General features: G+C 42.2%; 1 protein-coding gene across 5 annotated transcripts in view; it reads left to right on the top strand.

Moving 5' to 3' along the window:
* The window catches only part of NAPEPLD (N-acyl phosphatidylethanolamine phospholipase D), an 88,789-nt gene that overhangs the window by 31,803 nt on the left and 36,361 nt on the right, over nucleotides 1-20,625 (top strand). The window contains exon 1 of one of the 5 annotated variants that reach the window (XM_059934111.1): nucleotides 15,394-16,076. The exons of 1 other annotated variant lie outside the window; for it this stretch is intronic. In XM_059934111.1, the coding sequence (XP_059790094.1) occupies nucleotides 15,838-16,076 (239 nt within the window). In that variant the 5' untranslated portion in view covers nucleotides 15,394-15,837. Of the gene's footprint in view, nucleotides 1-15,393; nucleotides 16,077-16,185; nucleotides 16,502-16,658; nucleotides 16,676-18,049; nucleotides 18,073-20,625 lie in introns of those variants that run through there. 3 more of the 5 variants (XM_059934112.1, XM_059934114.1, XM_059934115.1) reach the window with 3 other exon arrangements.

Here is a 20,625-nt window from a genome sequence, read left to right as displayed (position 1 = left end):
TTCCCCCCATTTTTTCTTTTTCAGTTTGAGCTGATTTTTTTTCATCTTTTAGTTCCAGACAGGTTTTCACTCTTTCAGTGGGGTGGGGGAAAGCATGGGGAGGAAAGTTGAGCGATCCCCTTGGTCATTCAGCTGCCTCTCCTGTACTGTGATCTGGACCTTGGTTTTGGATTTTTCCATTATCATTGATGGCTGGGACCTTCAGATGCTCTCTTAAGCAATGTTCATATCATAACCTGGATGAGAACATTGAAAAGCACGCTTATAAAGTCATAAGTGGGGACTTCCCTGGTGGCGCAGTGGTTAAGAATCCGCCTGCTAATGCAGGGGACCCGGGTTCGAGCCCTGGTCCAGGAAGATCCCACATGCCACAGAGCAACTAAGCCCGTGCTCCACAACTACTGAGCCCATGTGCCACAACTACTGAAGCCCACGCACCTAGAGCCTGTGCTCCACAACAAGAGAAGCCACCACAGTGAGAAGCCCACGCACTGCAACGAAGAGTAGCCCCCGCTCGCGGCAACTAGAGAAAGCCCGCACGCAGCAATGAAGACCCAACACAGCCAAAAATAAATAAATAATTTATTTTTTTAAAAAAAAGTCGTAAGTGACAGAAAGATGGAGGGACAGGAATTTCTGGATGAGTGGACTGAACAACGTATGAAATGCTAAGTGCCTGCCAGGGCCAGACACCTTGAATAAGGCATCTCCAGGTAGTACCTTCTGATGTTACCACGTTCTGATCTTGTTTAAACCAGATCATGCTTCCCACCCACAACACACATTCCGTATTTAAAACTCCTAAGTGGCTCCTAAATGATCTGGCCTCTGCCTGCCTTTCCAATTTTATCTTCTGCCTCTCTTCCCCTTACTCCCCGTAGTTTGACCACACTGACCTTCTTTCTGTTCCTGGACACCAGCCTCATTCCCATACTCAGACCTTTGCTAGACTTCTCTGGAATGTGTGAGAATACGCTTACAGAGATTTTTGACAATAGTAACTCCTCATCATTTAAGTCTTAGCTTAAATTTTATCTTTTCAAAGAGGCCTTCCCTGTCAACTCTATGTAATCCCTTCCCCCAACCCAGTCTCTCTCATTACCTTTTATATATATATATATATATAATCCAAGATATAGAGGGAAGGCAGTAGAAATTAGCAGCAGCAAAGGGGGCAGTAGAAGCAAAGTGAAGAAAAAAGCAGAGAGAGACAAACAAAGACAGATTTGGGGCCTCCAAAATAGTGTCACTAGCATTTGGATTGCTCAGGTTACCAAAGATGTTTTGAGCCAGGAGAGTTACTGCTGTGTCGTAAATGATAAACATTTGTCTGGTTGTCCAAGAGGCCTTTTTCTTACATCTTTCAGTAAAAACCTATCACCTTAGTCACATTTTTGCCACATGAAAGGATATTTGACAGAGACCAAACTGTAACCTAAGATGATAGGCTCAGTAGGCTGGGATGATGGGCCTAATGCAATACATTAAGATTTCATAGGTATAAACTTAAAAGCTCTCCATTTATGTTCAAAGAATCAACCATACAAATAGGAGATTAATGGAAGATATAAGTAAGCCGCAACCTAAAAAGAATCTTCTTGCAAACTGCAAGTTCAGCTTATATTAGTAACAGTGTGATGATTTTTTTTAATTTAATTTTATTTTTTATAGAGCAGGTAATAACAGTGTGATGATTTTTTAAAAATGTAATTCCATCTTAGGCAACTTTTTTTTTTTAATAGTAATCTTTTTAAAATTTATTTATTTTAATATTTATTTTTGGTTGTGTTGGGTCTTCGTTTCTGTGCGAGGGCTTTCTCTAGTTGCGGCAAGCGGGGGCCACTCTTCATCGCGGTGCGCGGGCCTCTCACTATCGCGGCCTCTCTTGTTGCAGAGCACAGGCTCCAGACGCGCAGGCTCAGTAGTTGTGGCTCACGGGTCTAGTTGCTCCGCGGCATGTGGGATCTTCCCAGACCAGGGCTCGAACCCGTGTCCCCTGCATTGGCAGGCAGATTCTCAACCACTGCGCCACCAGGGAAGCCCTGTTGTGTTTTTTTTTTTAAAGGAATAAATAAAACCTAATCCACAGTCAAAGTTTCACCTAATGATGGCACAGAACATGACAGGGGCTGTAGGTTAATCTGAATTTCTACAAAGCATTGTAATTTCCACTAATGTCCCCCTCAGTGTTCATTTACATGTACATCATAAACCTATATTTCATTTCCGGCCTGGATCCATGTAGGCAGTCCTTAGGGCTCTAGCTTTGCTCTCTCTGACTTCAAGAACTGAAACAAAGAGGAGATCAATGAAGATGGAGGAGAAGAGGGCGTGGATTTCACCTCCCTCCATGAACAAGTCAAAAATACATCTACGTGTGGAACAATCCTCACTGAAAACTAACTAGAAACAGAAGGACCCCCGTACAACAAAAGCTGTAAGAAGATCCACACGTAATCAGGTAGGAAGGAAAGAAAAGCAATTGTGTCAGGATCCATGCCCCTGGGAGGGGACTCAGAAGAAAAGGGAGATTGCACAGGCAGACACCTGCCCTGAGGTGTGAGTGGTGAGAGCCGCCGATTGGATGCACTGGTCCTGGGGTCCTACGAAGGGGAGATGAGCCCCTTTGGCTGGTTGGAGGACTGCCAAGACTAACAGAGGGTCTGTGGGAAGCCTCGACTCCACGCATGAGGAGCGTGCATGCTGGCTTGCCCTCGAGGCAGGGTGGAGACAAGTCTGCTCTAATGGCCCCCAGGTTTCTGTGACCTGCTCACTCCAAGCCACAGCACAGCACTGGATCTGGGGTGGCCACAACCAGGGAGAAGACTTGATCATAGGACATAGATGTGACCCGGACCCAGGGCAGAGCCTAGGTGGGTCAGTGGTGGCTCTCGTTAGTGCTAACTCAAGCCGTGCATCAGAAGCAGCCCAAATCTCTGATGGCAACCGCTCGACCATAGCTCACACACTGCTGAGGGTCCATGTGGGCCCCACCTGCCCTAATAATGAACTATCAGAAAAAGTTTTTTAAAAATCCTGTTTAAAATCACATCAAAAAAGTAAAATACCTAGGAATAAATTTAGCCAAGGAGGTGAAAGACCTATACTCTGAAAACTATAAAACGCTAATGAAGGAAAGTGAACATGATACAAAGAAGTAAAAAGATGTCCCACGCTTTTGTACTGGAAGAATCAAAATTGTTAAAATGACCATACTACCCAAAGCAATCTACAGATTTAAGTCAATTCCTATCAAAATACCTGTGACATTTTTCACAGAACTAGAACAAATAATCCTGAAATTCATATGGAACCACAAGAGACCCAGAATTGCCAAAGCAATTTTGGAAGAAAAGAACAGAGCTGGGGGAATCACACTCCCTGGCCTCAGACTACTACAGAGCTACAGTAATCAAAACAGCATGGTACTGACACAAAACCAGACACATGGATCAATGGAACAGAATAGAGCCCAGAAATAAACCCCTATGCCTATGGTCAATTAATCTATGAAAAAGGTGGCCAGAATATACTATGGAGAAAAGACAGTCTTTTCAATAAGCGGTGCTGGGAAAACTGGACAACTACATGTAAAACAGTGAGATTAGAACATTTCCTCTCACCATATACAAAAATAAACTCTAAATGGATTAAAGACCTCAATGTAAGACCTGAAACGGTAAAACTCCTAGAAGAGAACATAGGCAGAAGACTCTCTCACATAAATCATAGCAATATTTTTTTGGATCTGTCTCCTAAGACAAAAGAAAAAAAAGCAAAAAGAAACAAATGAGACCTAATTAAACTGAAAAGCTTTTGCACAGCAAAGGAAACCATCGATAAAATGAAAAGACAACCTTTGGAGTGGGAGAAAATATTTGCAAATGATACGACCAATAAGGGGTTAATATCCAAAATACATAAACAGTTCATGAAACTCAATATCAAAAAAACAAGCAACCCAATCATGAAATGGGCAGAAGACCTGAATAGACATTTTTCCAACGAAGACATACAGATGGCTAACAGGCACATGAAAAGATGCTCAATATCACTAATTATTAGAGAAATGCAAGTCAAATCCACAATGAGATATCACCTTGCATCTGTCAGAATGGCAATCATCAAAAAGACCACAAATAACAAATGTTGGTGAAGATGTGGAGAAAAGGAAACCCTTGTATACTGTTGGTGGGAATATAAATTGGTGCAGCCACTATGGAAAACAGTTTGGAGTTTCCTCAAAAAACTAAAAAATAGAACTACCATATGACCCAGCAAGTCCATTCCTGGGTATATATCTGGAAAAATGAAAACACTAATTTGAAGAGATACATTCACCTCAATGTTCATAACAGCACTGTTTACAATAGCCAAGATATAGAAGCAATCCAAGTGTCCATCAAGAGATGAATGGATAAAGAAGTGGCATATATATATATATATATATATATATATATACACACACACACACACATTGTGTGTGTGTATATACACATACAATGAAATACTACTCAGCCATGAAAAAAGAATAAAATTCTCCCATTTGCAGCAATGTGGGTGGACCTAGAGAATATCCTGTTGGCAAAATAAGTCAGACAGAAAGGCAAATACTATATGGTATCACTTATATGTGGAATCTACAAACAAAACAAATGAATGTATATAGCAAAACAGAAACAGACTCACAGACAGAAAACAAACTAGGAGTTACCAGTGGGGAGAGGGGAGGGGGGAGGAGCAAGATAAGGGTATGGGATTGATAAAACTACTATGTATAAAGTAGGTAAGTAACAAGGATATATCTTACAACACAGGAAATTATAGCCATTATTTTCTAATAACTTTTAATGGAGTACAATCTGTAAAAATACTGAATCACTATGCTGTACACCTGAAACTAATATACTATTATAAATTAACTATTTTTTTTAAGAAGAATTGAAACAGAGAGAAGAGGAACTCTCCAACAGACACAGGCCTGGGTCTCGCATCCACATCTTACTAGCTTTGTGTCCTCAGGAAAGTTAATTAGCCTCTCAAAATCTCAGCTTTGTCCTCTATAAAAGCAGTATAATAATGCTTAGTGCCTGAGTCTGTTATGAGGATTAAATAAGATTTGTAAAGCCCTTAGCATAGTGTCTGGTACATGAAAAAGGTACAGTAAGTGGTGCCTTTAAATACTAAGCTGAATCTCAAAAGTAAAATTCTAAAATGACACAAGTATATGGAATGAAACAGCAAAGGAACATACAGAGATGACTACATCATAAAGAGAGATGCATGATCAAAGACACATTGTAAATTATCATCTGTCTATATACTGTGAAAAGACTTCATAGGTGTTCTAAGGTGTGTGGAAATGATAACCTCATTTCCACTTTAAGGAGGTTTTCTGAGTAGGTTTGTCCTTTGTACTTTGTATCAAGAAAATGGAAGACATATCCAGATCACTCAAGGAGTAGGGGGAGGGTATTTCTTATGCCTAAGAAAGAACACTGAATGTAGACGGTTTTATGAGTTGTTACTCAGAATGGTCTATGAGGCCAGAGTTGTTAACTAGCTACCATAAAATTCTAAAGTTGTAGCCTCTGCCTAGGGGCACACGAGGATGCATAGCTGACAAATCATACGCCTGCCATCCGCCCCAGTTAAGAGCTTCTAATCGGCAGATTGCTGTGCAAGGTAGCTCATACTGATAACTCCACTTAAAAACTGACTTTGAAGCAAGGTCAAGAGAGATGCTAGATTGCATGTACAACGAGTATCTGAGGACAGCCTTGAATTAAATCATCGCACACATCAGACTCAGCTTTTTCTCCAAGGCTCTGGAAGTCTTGCAGAAACATAAATTTCCTGTCCTCTTGTACTTCCTTTCCATCCCTCCCCGCATCCCACTCCTGCCCAGCCCCAAGTAGGCTCTGCAGAATTCAGGGAATCATCATTCATTTATTCAGTCCACAGACACAATAGGAGTGTCTGCTGTGTGCCAAGAACAGGAGTAGGTGCTAGAGGTATACATATGGATCAGGCAGAGTATCTGCCTATGAGTAGCCCACATTCTGGTTTGGGAAACAGAAATGGAAACAAATAGTCACACTATAATTTGCTACCTGCTTTAATAGTTCTCTGACAGCACCAAGGCAGAGATGACCATTCTGCTTTGAGAAGGTGGGAGAGCTCCTCAAAGGTGGTGATTCTTGATTTGAGTGTTGAGGGATGAGCCTGAGTGCTCAGGGGTGAAGCCAGGGAAGATAAATTCTTTTTTTTTTTAATAAATTTATTTATTTTATTTTATTTATTTTTGGCTATGTTGGGTCTTCATTGCAGTGCACATGCTTCTCATTGTGGTGGCTTCTCTTGTTGTGGAGCACAGGCTCTAGGCAAGCAGGCTTCAGTAGTTGTGGCAAGCGGGCTTCAGTAGTTGTGGCACGCAGGCTCAGTAGTTGTGGCTCGCGGGCTCTAGAGCACAGGCTCAGTAGTTGTGGCACATGGGCTTAGTTGCTCTGCGGCATGTGGGATCTTCCTGGACCAGGGATCGAACCCGTGTCCCCTGTATTGGCAGGCAGATTCTCAACCACTGCGCCACCAGGCAAGTCCCAGGAAGATAATTTTAAGCAGAAGAAGCAATGTGTGCACAAGCTCGGACGTGTGTGTGGTTGACAGGCAGGCTTCGTGGTGGGCAGGGAGGCTGGAAAGGTTGGCTGCAGAGCGATTGTAACAGCAGTAAAATGTGAATGTGAAATTCAAAGGTAAACCATGTTTTGCTCCAGCTCCGAATTTTAGAATTGGAAGGGATCTTAGTGATTACTTAGTGATTATGCAGGTTAACCTCACAGAGGCTCAGGGTGCTTAATGACATGTTCATGGCAGGACCAGAAGCAATCTGTCAGGAGGGGACAAAATTTCCCACTTCTCCTTTTAGTTATTTTGGCTGGTTGAGTAATTAAAATGACATAAGACAGATAAACAGGAGAAAAGAAAATTTAATTATGAACATACAGGGAATCCACATAAACACAGGAAATTCCAAAGAATCAAGTAAAATGAGGTATATATGTCGTCCTGGACCAAGGAGAAGGGAGTAAGGGTCTGGGACTTCAAAAGTAAAGAAGTAAATTCATAGGAAGAATGAAGAGAGCAAATGCTTAGTATCAATAAATAAATGTTTGCTGGGCCAAACCAACAATGGGACACAAAGGGGAATTTTAATAGGCTTTGCTAGGTTCCTCCCTTGTCTACCACACCTAGTTCATATTATACTATAGATACCTCTGGTTCTATAGTATAGTATAGTTCTCTTTCCTGGAATAGGACCTCTATCTAAATTCTTTTAGGCAGTTAAGTTAGAGCTGAAAAGAAAAACTTCCCGAGTCCTCTGTTTCTTCCTCACGCTAGGAGACACATTTTGGGTTGGTAAATTTTGCTTCCCTACCAATATCTCCCAACACTAGGACTTCTGCTCCTTTCTCTGAATCTTCCAACCATGACTCCTAGCACCAACCTGGAAATTTGATCCTCTAATGCCTGGAAATTGGGTCTCTCAGAACTCAACCTGGAAGTCACAGTATAGAGTTTAGACCTATGTGTCTACTCATGAATGTTATGCTAATGGACAAATATATTTTATATATATATATATACACATATATATATATATATATATATATATAGTTACCACACTTCAAAGACTGCTTAAAGGAGAATGTGTTGGTTTTCCATTGCTACTGTAACAAAGTACCTTAAATTTGGTGATTTATACACATTTATATATTTTCTTACAGTTCTGGAGGCCAAAAGCCAAAATCATTTTCACTGCGCTAAACTCAGTGTGTCAGCAAGGCTGGTTTCTTCCAGAGGCTGCCCACCTTCCTTGGCTGTGACTGCATCACACCAATCCCTGCTGCTGTTGCCACATTGCCTTCTTTTTTCTTTTTTTAAAATAATTAATTAATTAATTAATTTATTTATTTTTGGCTGTGTTGGGTCTTTGTTGCTGCACTTAGGCTTTCTCTAGTTGTGGCAAAGGGGGGCCTACTCTTTGCTGCAGCGTGCAGGCTTCTAATCATTGCAGTGGCTTCTCTTGTTGCGGAGCACGGGCTTTAGGTGCGCGGGCTTCAGTAGTTGTGGCGCATGGGCTCAGTAGTTGTGGCTCGCAGACTCTAGAGCGCAGGCTCAGTAGTTGTGGCACATGGGCTTAGCTGCTCCGCGGCATGTGGGATCTTCCCAGACCAGGGATCGAACCCGTGTCCCCTGCATTGGCAGGCAGATTCTTAACCACTGCACCACAAGGGAAGTGCCTGCCTTCTTCTCTCTTTGACCTTCTAGCCTACCTCTTCTAAGGACCCTTGTGATTACGTTTAGGGCCCACCTGGATAATCCAGGCTGATCTCCCCATTTTACAATCCTTGATGACATGTGTAAGTCTCTTGTGCCACATAGGTAACATTCACAGATTCTGGGGCTTAGGAGGTGAATATTTTCTGGGGAAGAGAGGATTCTTCAGTTTACCACAGAGAGCAGTATTCCTTGTTCTTGAATTGGAAGCAGATGATACACACCTCTTTGTGGCTGGACACTTGGGAATTTAGGGGTAGATGGGAAGGACTGGGACGAGTAACCCTCATCAGTTGCTCAGCCTCTGGACAATCAGATACCAGAGGGGTCTGGGGGGGGAAGAAGGCAAGAAGAAGTCTTTTCCCTCCCTGCCCATAATAAATGCCATCCAAGTTGAATTAACATTGTGCTGGAAATGTGGTTGGCAATTTAAAAAGGGTTAAGGGACTCCTTCTGAAAATTTTTTCACTGAATCACTGATGGCAGAGCCACGTGACTAGCTGAGTAAACTGTTTTACAGATGCGGGAGGTTCATAGTTTTTGATTCTAGATTGGCTGTGTGTACAGTTCGGGACATGCTGAAGACTCTGTCCTGAGTCTTTTACCCTTAGACCCAGGTAAAAAGCCCTGTGCTTGAGAGCCCACTCTGGCCTCCTTTGGCTGCACCTCTCCTCGGGTGTGCCACGGGGACCTGTCTAAATGCTCTCCAGGTACCCAGGAATTTGGAGCCCTGCCAAAATGGTCCCAAGCTTGCTTCCAGGGCCTGCACGAACCTCTTCCCCATGTCCGTCCTCCTGAGGTCAGGCAGCACACTGCTGTGTGCACCCCAAGGCCCACGGGTGGCCAAGGGGTGGCTCTTTGGGGAATGGAAGGAACTTAGATATGGGAAAGGGTTCATATGGGTGAGCTCCAGGCCATCATGGTACAGAGCAAATCTCTGGAGCTGATATCACGGACCAAAGGCCAGCTCTCCCAGACAGATGGCCAGGGTCTGGTGGGGAACTCTGAGGAGGCTGAGAATGCCAAAGAACCTGGGCTTCCTTGTCTTTATGAAGGTGTATTTTGTCAAGGTAGGAGGATCGAATATGTTTTACTTAACCATTTGTCAGCTTGATTTATGACTTTTAAATAGTTAGATATGTAGAATGTGTCCCTTGTTAATACTCTTGCCTTGGGCTCTGTATGCTAGTGGCAGGTCTGGCCAGAGCTACACTCACTGCTATGAATAGCAACGCCTAAATCAGAGGTACCCCACACATTGCACAAAGCAGTGCAATGAAAGCATCATAATGAGAAGGAATCAAGTCAAGTTTCTTTGGGCAGCAAACTGAATGTAAAAAGAAGTTCAATTAATCCAACAAGTCATTAGGAAAGTATCTATCTTAGGACCCCACCTTCATAAGATAGAATATTTAGTTAGCTAGGGTGAAGAGGATAAATAAGACTTAATGCCTTCAACATTAACAGTCAGTTTTTGATGTTTAGATTTTGGAAAATATTTGATTCTATATTCTAAATTCCAATCTTTTGTTGTAACTGTGTAATTCAGCTGCATGGGAACCCAAAATAACATGAGCAAAAAAGTACAGGATCAAAGAATGAGTGATGTTTCACAATCAGTGTGCCCAGACGAAGACTTCCCTCAAATCATATTCTCTGAACCACTTAGGTGTAGGAGGGCTCCTCTCTCATTGGAGAAAACCACGGCGGGTCTTCCCATATTCTTCTGGTTAATTTGTCAGTGGATTCCTCCTGACAGTCTAATAAGGATTAAAAATTGAAGTCTATATTCAACACAAGCAGTGTTTTTAAAGTTAAAACTGGTGTTTTAAAAGTTAAATGAAGAAGAAACTCAAATATAAACGTTCAAAAAAACCCTGGAAATCTAATAATTTTTCTTAATCACAAAATACATATGTATTGGTGACTTTGGTTTCCTCTTTCACTTTTCTTTTTTAAATGAATCTAAAGTTTCATGATTAAAAATAGCCTAACACAGAGGTCAGCAAACTTTTTTGGTAAAAGGTCAGATAGTAAATATTTTAGGCTTTGTGGGTCATATGTCTCTGTTGCAACAACTCAGCTCTGCCCCCTGTAGTGCAAAAGTAGTCAGGTGATATGTAAATGAGTTAATGTGGCTTTATGTTACTAAAACTTTTTTATGAACCCTGAAATTTAAACCTTACATAATTTTCAGGTATTGCAAAATATTACTTTTGATTTTGATTTTTTTCCCCCAACCATGTAAAACTGTAAAAAAGTCATTCTTAGCTCACAGGCCATACAAAAACAGGTGGCAACCTAAAACTATAAAACTACTGAAGAAAACAGAAGAAAAACATGACATTTGACTTGGCAATGATTTCTTAGATATGACAGTAAAAGCACAGGAAACAAAAGTAAGAATAGACAAATGGGTCTATACCAACCAAACTTTAGTGCATCAAAGACACAGCTAATGGAGTGAAAAGGCAACCTATGGAATGGAAGAAAATATTTGCAAATCATATATCTGATAAGGGGTTAATATCCAGAATATATAAAGAATCATGTAACTCAACAACAAAAAATCAAATAACTCAATTTAAAAATGGGCAAAGGACTTCAATAGACATTTCTCTAAAGATGATATATAAATGGCCAACAAGTATACAAAAAGGTGTTCAAGATTCCTAATCATCAGAGAAATACAAATCAAAATCACAATGAGATATCACCTCATACCCATTAGGATGGCTAATATCTAGAAAACAGAAAATGACAAGTGTTGATGAGGATATGGAGACATTGAAACACTTGTGCACTGTTGGTGGAATTGTAAAATGATGTAGCCACTATGGAAAGTATTAAAAATTTAATAAACGGAAACCTCAATTAAATAGAGTTGGGAGACCAGAAGGGAGAGCTCTCACACGCTGCAATGATAGTAGAGCCCAACAGGAAGAAGAAAGACTCTTCTACTTTCCTGGCAAGGATTCAGCCAATGAGAAGTCATGGACTCTTTGTTTACTGAGCCCTCCGAACTTCCTTTTCTCCTCTATAAAAGTGTGCTCCTTCCCTTGCTATACGGAGACTTGCACATGGCTCACCATGGTTGCAGACCCTGAACTGCAGTTCTCTGCTGATCCCAAGTCCATCTTTGCTGGAGAAATATCTGGCAGTCTATTTGTTTCAGCTCAATAAAGCAGTATTGAGGTTCCTCAAAAAATAGAATTGCCATATGATCTAGCAATCCCACCTCTGGGTATATGTTTGAAAAAATGGGAGGCAGGGTCTTGAAGAGAGATTTGCACACGCATGTTCATAGCAGCACCATTCACAGTAGCTAAGAGGTGGAAGCAACCCAAATGTCCATTGATGGATGAATGGATAAATAAAATGTGGCAAATGGAATATTATTCAGCCTTAAAGAAAAGAAGAAAATCTTGTCACGTGCTGCAATACAACATGGATGAACCTTGAGAAGATTACGCTAAGAGAAATAAGTCAGTCACAAAAAAAACAAATACTGGATAATTCCATTTGGATGAGGTATTTAAATAGTCAAATCCACATAAACAGAAAATAGAATGGTGGTTACCAAGGCCTGGGGGTAGGAGAAGAAGGGGTATTGTTTAATGGGTATAGAGTTTTAGATTTGCAAGATGAAAAAGTTCTGGAGATCTGTTTCCCAACAATGTGAATATACTTAATGCTACTGAACTGTACATTTAAAATTTACCACCTTAACCATTTTTATGTCATGTGTTTTTTACCCCAATACAAGAAGTGAAAAAGTATCACTATAATATACATGTTGAGGACTTTATATTCTGAAAAAAAAAAATAGTTTGAATCAAAACCAAAACAAACCAGGGGGCAGGCGAGGTTTGGCCCTCAGGTCAAATTTTGCTGACCATTGGCCTAACGTAATCCAACTCCCCCTGTAATCAGCATGCTGTCTTCACATATTTTCCCCCAAAATCTTCTTTATAAAGTCACCAAATGTTACAACTGCAAGTGGCCACGGAAACTCAGTCATTTTGGAGGGTAGGAGTGGGGCCTGGTGAGGTGGGACGGGTATTTTCCAAGGTCGCAGAGGTAGTTAATGGCAGAGCACTGATTTAGAAGTTAGCTGCCTTATTGCTTTTCGGAGTTATCTATAGATTTTTTTTTTAATTTTTTTATTTATTATTTATTTATTATGTTTATTTTTGGCTGTGTTGGGTCTTCGTTTCTGTGTGAGGGCTTTCTCCAGTTGCGGCGAGTGGGAGCCGGAGCCACTCTTCATCGCGGTGCGCGGGCCTCTCACTATCGTGGCCTCTCTTGTTGCGGAGCAGAGGCTCCAGACGCTCAGGCTCAGTAGTTGTGGCTCACGGGCCCAGTTGCTCCGCGGCATGTGGGATCTTCCCAGACCAGGGCTCGAACCCGTGTCCCCTGCATTGGTAGGCAGATTCTCAACCACTGCGCCACCAGGGAAGCCCATATCTATAGATTCTTAATGATCATGCAAATAAATTTTGATTTAACTGGAGGTGAACTCAGTAGTTCACTGAATTCCACAGGTGCTGCTATAAATACACATTGAATTAAAGTCCTCTAGTAAGTAGTCACGCTGTGCTCTAGTCCTCTGTGCCTTTAGGCCTGGAGCTGGGAGAAGAAAGGACAGTACTGATTGCAGAACTCACTTTACAGATGAGCTGTTGTGCTAAAATTGGTTTATATGTGGTTTCCCAGAAGTAATTTAACTAACATTTTGTAAAGTATTTCAAATAAGCTCATTTGGGATTTCACTGGCAGTCCAGTGGTTGGAATTTCACCTTCCAATGCAGGGGTTGCGGGTTCGATGCCTGAATGGGGAGCTGGGATCCCACATGCCTCGCAGCCAAAAAAAAAAGAAAAACCCAAAACATAAAACAGAAGCAATGTTGTAACAAATTCAATTAAGACTTTAAAATGGTCCACATCGAAAAAATCTTAAAAAAATAAATAAAATAAAATAAGCTCATTTAATATGAGTTTCCAGAAACGTTACCTTGGCCACCAGCCACTTTAAGGGAACTGTGTAAATTTGCCCCTCTTCTTTACAGCATTAATTAACATTTAAAAATGAAGTAATGTTAAAACAAATTCAACTGAGTAAATTTTAAAGATCTTAGAGACTTTTTTCAGTGGTACATGAATCGGGCAGCATCCCATTTAGCAGATAGAAAGAAGCTCCAAGGAGTTGCACAAAATGAAAGACCTTTACAGGCAGAAGGGAGTGGACCAGGAAGTTATAATAGCAGAAAGTGGATTGGCTGTGACAGGTCACTTTCCTTTGGGGGATGGTACGGGTCTATCAGGCTGATTAACTAGTGCTGACCAGGTGATTCCTGATTGACTGGTTTAAGATTCCTATTCTGGGAGAGGCTGACATTCTGAGTCTCCATTTGGTTGATGTGGAGCTTAGCATAAGTGACTCCATTTTAGGCCTGTTGTTTTAACAGTGACAACTTAAAAGACAAACAGTTATATGCTGAGTGCCTGACTTCCTAGGGGTGGCGTAAGAGGGAAGGACAAATAAAACCCAGTTCAGCAGGTCAGGATCTAAAATTAAACCATGAGTGAAAGGCACAGCATTCATTCTGCTCTGTACTGTGAAGCAGGGCAAGCTAGAGGTTTTACCTGGAGTGATAGAAATTGTTTTACTAAACAGCTTTTCATTGTCTAGAAAAATTAAGCTTTGGAAATCAAGTAGAGATTACAACACAATCCATAAAGTTTATGTAGTAAACAACATAAAAGTTTGTTTAGAAAGCATAAACATTAATTAATACAGCTTCAATTATAATCTCTGTGTTGTACTAAAAGGTTACTATTCATTCCTCCTAGACTTTCCTGGTCTACATAAATGTGCTTATCAAAAGCACCTGCTCTCAGTGAAAAACAAGCTGTAAACATTAGTCTCCATTTATCTGTAAGTTTGTGTAGAGAAGAGTTATCAAGCGAACGTTTCAAATTGCCTCTTAAACATAATAAGCGAATGCAATGCATGAGCCTAGGCAGTTAATAAGCCTAGTTCAGAAAAAAAAAAAAAGGCTATAAAAGACATTCTTGGGATAATCACACAAACTTGAAACTGGACTGAACATTAAATGGTATCAGGGAATTGTTTCCTTAGGTGTGCTAATGGTATTGTGATTGAGGCGAATGTCCTTTCTTTAGAAGAGGCAGGCTGAAATATTTAGGGGTGATTGATTTTGTTGTCTGCAATTTATTCAAACGGTGTAACAAAAAGATATCTCTATATTCTGTATGTTTGAAAATCATCATAAAGAATTGGAGTGAGGGGAACAGAGGGCATCTTTTTAAAGTTCCTTAGCCAAGAGCATTGTGAAGACCTCCTGAGCTAACAGTAGCTTCAATTGACAGTTTGGGTTTGTAGCGCTGGGTCTTTTTTTCCTGTTGCACCTGAGGTACCACTGAGTGAGTGCAGTCTCAGCCCAGCCCACGAGCAAGCAGCTCTTCTTCACACTTAAAGTGAATAAGATTCAGCAACAGCTGCAAGCTACCCTGAGGGGGTAAAAGTCCATACCTGGCATAATCTTAATTTACATTCCTACGCTATTACACTGGCACGGTCACTTTCAAATTGCAAAATAGTTTGGTTTGCATTTTCCACCAGTCGTGTCTGCATTCGCAGTCCCAGACAGAGGGCATTTCTTTCTGGCCCGTGGACACACTCCCGAGGACTCTTATAGAGGAATCTCTTTGCCCAACCACCCATTGTTGAATTCTGTTTCCATCTGTCTATACTTAAATTACTTATTGAAACAGTAAATTTCATCCTGCAGTTCAAAAAGGAAAACCTGGGAAAAGCTGGGAATCATAATTTGGTGCTCTGTTGTCATCATCCTGAGATTTTTTTTAAAAAGCAAATTTAGATGAGAACTGTGTATACCAGGAAGCTGTGACATCTTTTTAATAGTTAATGAGCACAGACCGTGACAAGGCAATGCTTGCCATGAATATTCAATACCTACTGTACACACTTCAAATTACAGTTTGGTTTCTTCGCTACGGGGCTCGTGGCACCATAGGTTGTAAGTATCCTGCTACCAGGTGCTGGTCTACTACGATCGCGCAGGCTACGAGAGGCCACCAAGATCCCATTTAATTTTAGCAATTAGGGCGGGTGTTCTAGAAGGTGTTCACGCGATTTGAAAGTTAGCTTTTAGGTCTAGGACAGGACAGCAAGTTTGGTGTCAGAAGGGCTTGGGCAGAGTGCGAGAGAGGCATGGGCCGGGCCAGGAAGGGCAAAACGGGCCGCGGCGCCTCCTGTAACCAATAAGGCCTCGGCGCCGGGGCCTGGCGGGGGGCGGCCATCTTGGTAAGGCCCTGAGCGGCGGCCGGCGCGGGGCTGACGCCGGCGGGGCTGCCAGATTCGAAGGACACAACGAGTGAGTGACCGGGCAACGTGGAGCGAAATCTAGCTCGGCCAGGACCCCGCGCGGCGTGGGGGCACCCGGTGGGCCTCGGATGCGGCGCCGGCTCGCCCCCAGGATGGTGAGGCGGCGAGCGCTGAGGCGCTGCCTGCAGTTGTTAACGCCCTCGGCGGAGCCGGTGCGGCGGAGCCGGGGGCGGAGAAACCCGGGCGCTGGCCACCGTCGCCCCTTCCGCTGCCCTGGGGCGCTGTGTCCGGGGGCGCTGTGTCCCGTAGCCGAAGAGCAGCAGCAGAGGCGGCGGCGGCGCGCGCGCCTGACCGACCATCGCGTCAGGTGAGCCCACGCTCCGTGCCCGCCTCCCTGCCTCCCCCCCCCCCCCGCTAGCGCCCGCCTCCCTGCCCCCCCACCCCCCAGCGCCTTTCCTTCGCCCGGCTCCGCTTGCTTCCTCTCGGTCTCTGGGTGGACCGGACCGCACTCCCCAGCTTGGGGCTGCTTGGACTCTTCCGCGGAGTAGAGCGGAATGTGGGTGGATTCCTGCTCCCGAGCCCTGCCTCTACCCGGAGATGCTGCACTTGTGAGTGGCAGGGGTTCGCTTGAATTTCCGCACCTCACGAGGTGCGGAGCCCGCATCTCTGAGGCTGCCTGGATGAAGAGCCACATGATTTTTTTCGCTTGGGAGAGTAGCCATCTCTGGGATTTGTTATAATCCAATCTCCTCTGCAAATCACGAGGTTGCATCTTCACCGATTGGAATACATGTGGGTGTATTTTTTGGTTGTATGTAAATGAGTGGGTGGACAACTTCCTTGGAGCAATTTATTTCTGCTTCACCTGTAGTATTTATTTCTAAAAATCCGTTCCACCAGGTTTTTCCTCTTTTATCTTGAAAACTAACTATGGAATGGAAATGAAGAGCGAAAGGTTGGAGCAAGGTGCGGCCAGGTGGTGGAAGCCGGCGCTTTCTTGAGTTTTCAGTTCGGTGGTCGTTTGTTTCTCAAATTGAATATTATTGCAGGCTTTTCAGACCAGGTATTCAGATAGTTTTTTATTTTTCAGCTGTAATCCTGGTAGTTGAGATAAATACGCTTATACAGGCCCCTGAGCCTGAGATGCATCACATCTCAGTTGAACCTGGAAAATATTGAGTATGAGAAAAGTTAACCTTCAAAAAGTAGCTAGGTTTTCGGCCTTGTCTTTACTGCAGTTGTTCTATATATGTTGTAATATGACTCACCTGGTTTACTTTGGCTAACCAGCATCAAGTGTTTGCTATTTGATAATTCTGATTAAGTTATTGAGAAAGTCATTCCTGAGATACAGCTCTCTGGAAATTAAGAAATAATTTCCATCTTTGTTAAGAATGGATATCTAGCAGTTCCATTTCTATTTTCAGTTTCATTGGTTTTGATTTAGCCGCAGACGTCGATATCATTTAGAAAGAAGTTATGTAATCTTTAAAAAGATTACCTATTTCCCACAGTAGTCTGATTTTGTTGCAAGAAAATTTAGATCTGCTGGAGAAGAAATTTAGGGCCTGTTTAAAATGTAAGAGAGAGATTGATTTCAATTCAAACTGTTTTAAGTTAACTGAAGATATTGTCGCAATTTTCAGATTTTATTTCATTACATTCTGCAGGCTTTCCTGCTGCAAGAATTTCATAAGTCTACAAGGGATGAAAATAGTGTATTTTTCATACTCTTATTTTCCTTCACAATTTCAAATTATATTGTACAGATTTCGTATTGCAAAATTTAATTTTTAAATTAGTTATAACTGACTGATATTTTAATATAAGCATTCCGTCATAGGGTTTGGGTTTTGGTTATACTTTGGATGATACAGTCATGCTGTATGAAAAGGGTATTATGTTATTTTGAGTATTAGTGAGCTTGGGAAATTGGGGAAATTTTTAAGAACATGTTGTCCGTGTTTGACAAAGTACTATTGGCCTTTAATTTTGTTGTTTCATTCTGCTTTTTCATTGTAGTGGTAGACAGCTGTAGTTATGTTACCGGGTTGGCGTGGGTAGTGTCAAAATAGCTTCAACCGAGGAGGTCAGCGGAAGACCCGGACCAGCAATCTCGGTCCTTGTGATAGCATGCAAAGAATTGCAGACTACCACTTAGGGCTTAAGCACAAAGCTGAGTTTTATTAAAGCCTAATTACACTCTCAGGGGGAGAGCGGGCAGTTTCTGCGAAGTGAAACCAGCCTATAAGCATACATTCTCAGAGAGCGGGCTGTTTCTGCGAAGAGAAGCCAGTAGCTCCTGTACCGGCTTAAGGGTGTTCATACGGAGCGCTTTGCGAGGAGGCGGGGCGCAATCGTGGGTGAGTGACAGGGGGTCATTATTTGATTGACAGTCCCGAGCTATGTAACAAGTTCCTTATTGCGCATGCCCTTACCCTTGATTCGCTAAGAAAAGCCCAAGGGGGGCGGCAAAACCACCTGCAGATTTTATTATAATGATGGTATAATGAGTTTGGTTTACTCTAGGTTATACTCCTGTCTAGTCCGGGCACGCACAGCCCGGGGAAGTCCCCTTGTGTTACTGTGCTCCCTCTTTATCAGGATAAATTGCTCGCCACACGACTATAGTTTCCCCCGTTCTGGGTGGAGTCAGGGGAGGGTCCTCAGATGGTCGGGGTGTAATTCCACTAGTACCCTCTTTTCTTTGTTTTTTTTTTTTTTTTTTTTTTTTTAGAAATTCACGTTCTTTCTTTCTTTCTTTCTTTCTTTCTTTATTTATGACTGTGTTGGGTCTTCGTTTCTGTGCCAGGGCTTTCTCTAGTTGTGGCAAGTGGGGACCACTCTTCATCGCGGTGCGCGGGCCTCTCACCATCGCGGCCTCTCCTGTTGCGGAGCACAGGCTCCAGACGCGCAGGCTCAGTAATTGTGGCTCACGGGCCCAGTTGCTCCGTGGCATGTGGGATCCTCCCAGACCAGGGCTCGAACCCGTGTCCCCTGCATTGGCAGGCAGATTCTCAACCACTGCGCCACCAGGGAAGCCCCTCCACTAGTCCCCTCTTTTCGCCACTGTCACCTCCTTGCTGCTAATGTCTAACTACCTAACAGATATAGTGGGTTTTTCCATTCCATTCTGCTCTTTTTTTTGTAAATTAGAATATGGCTGTAGCTGAAGGACTGTGTTGATCTGGGCATTTTAGATTGACGTGCATACAAGTAAAAAATGTTTTCGTTGAGGTATTACTGGGGAAATGGATTGGGCACATAATTAATGGTTAACGAGCACCTTTATCCTGAAGGCCTGTGAGGGCATATGTAAAACTGGCATTAAAAAAATCACCCATGTGATTTCCAGCATGAGAGTCAAGTAATGTGCTATTCTAACTGCTAGAATACCGAAAAATTCTACCTATCTATATCTATAGTGCTTTCCTTGATTTGTCTTTTGAATTTAATAACCATTTACTGTGTATTTAAATTTTTTAATACTTTATTAATTTTTTAATATCTTTATTGGAGTATAATTGCTTTACAATGGTGTGTTAGTTTCTGCCATATAACAAAGTAAATATTTTATTAACAGACTTTTGTGACAGATTATGTATGAACTCATATATCCCCAGGGGCAGTCTTGTTATGTCAGAGATAGTCTTTTGCCAACTCAGCTGGTTAAATAATGTATTATAACCTTATAATTTACAAAGCTCTTTCAAGTATTCTTGTATATATTTATATTTACTTTGGTTTTAGAGACGTACAATATGTGAGATTGTTAATGCCCTTCCACCGATGAGGGAAACAGGAAACTGAGAGCCCGGAAGATTTTAGTAATTTACGCAGGGTTCCTTAGCACAACAGCCCTGGCCTTTGGCCCAATACGCGTATACACAGCTGCTGCTTATTAGAAAGGGGGTACCAACTGAAGCCAAGGTAAGAGTGGTTGGGATAGCAAACTTTGATCAGCATCACAGCCATAAGTTGCAGCCCTAAACCTGTTGGTTGTGAATGGTAAGTGCCATTGGCTATGGGGGCACAGGGCTGGCATCTAGATGGATCAGCATAAATTCAGAAATGATTGAAAATCAACTCAGTATAGGCCTGCTACCTAGAACAATTCACCTTTCCCCTCGGGGGCAGCAGATTTTCCTGTTTATCTAATTGGAGGGCCTTCCCAGATTTAAGGGACAGTAAAAAATGCCTGTAGACGTCTGTGCTCCTTTGTAATCTCTCTCCATGATAAGAATGAAATGGTCAGAATATAGAAAAACCAAGCTTCCTCATTGTTCTGGCACCCCTTAAAATGAGCAGACACTTGATTTGCTTACAAAGGATTCTGTTGCTAGGAAAACTGGACGACAGCAATAATTTGTTTTGAAAATTGTTTTCTGTATTTTGAAGGTCCTTCAAACTACAAAGATGTTTGTTTTCTTTTCAAGTTACTATGTTCATTCCTTTGGCTTGTTTAGAGAGTTCATGCAAAGTACTACCATCTGTGTTGTGCTATTCTGTGATTGAAGTAACTAATGACGGTTTAAAGAGTTTCTGAGCTCAAAGTTCTTTTTTAAACTTGAGGCCAGTTTATCTGTTTATGAGCTAAACTAAGTGAAATACCCACCATGAGGTGAAATGTATCATTTATCTCCCCAGGCTGACCACATGCTCTGTTGGTTCTAAGTGTTTCTAGGCATAATTCAGGTGAGAATATGGCTAATCAGCAGTCCAGGCTCCATCACCAGACAGAGCTGGACCCTTGGAGTGCCATGTACCTCTCTGCCCTGACTTGCTTCTCCTGTAAAAGAAAGGGATCACAGAATGATGACTTGGGTCATGGAGTGTTGAAGTTAGAAAGGACCTTCGTATGTGGCTGGTCCAACCCCTTAACTTACAGATTTCCTGTTTCTACTTTTTTTTTTTTT

This window comes from Balaenoptera ricei, chromosome 9, assembly GCF_028023285.1.
Source record: "Balaenoptera ricei isolate mBalRic1 chromosome 9, mBalRic1.hap2, whole genome shotgun sequence".
NCBI classification, from domain to species: domain Eukaryota; kingdom Metazoa; phylum Chordata; class Mammalia; order Artiodactyla; family Balaenopteridae; genus Balaenoptera; species Balaenoptera ricei.
The sequence above is the reverse complement of the archived record's forward strand: the minus strand, read 5'-3'. Positions and strand labels throughout refer to the sequence as shown.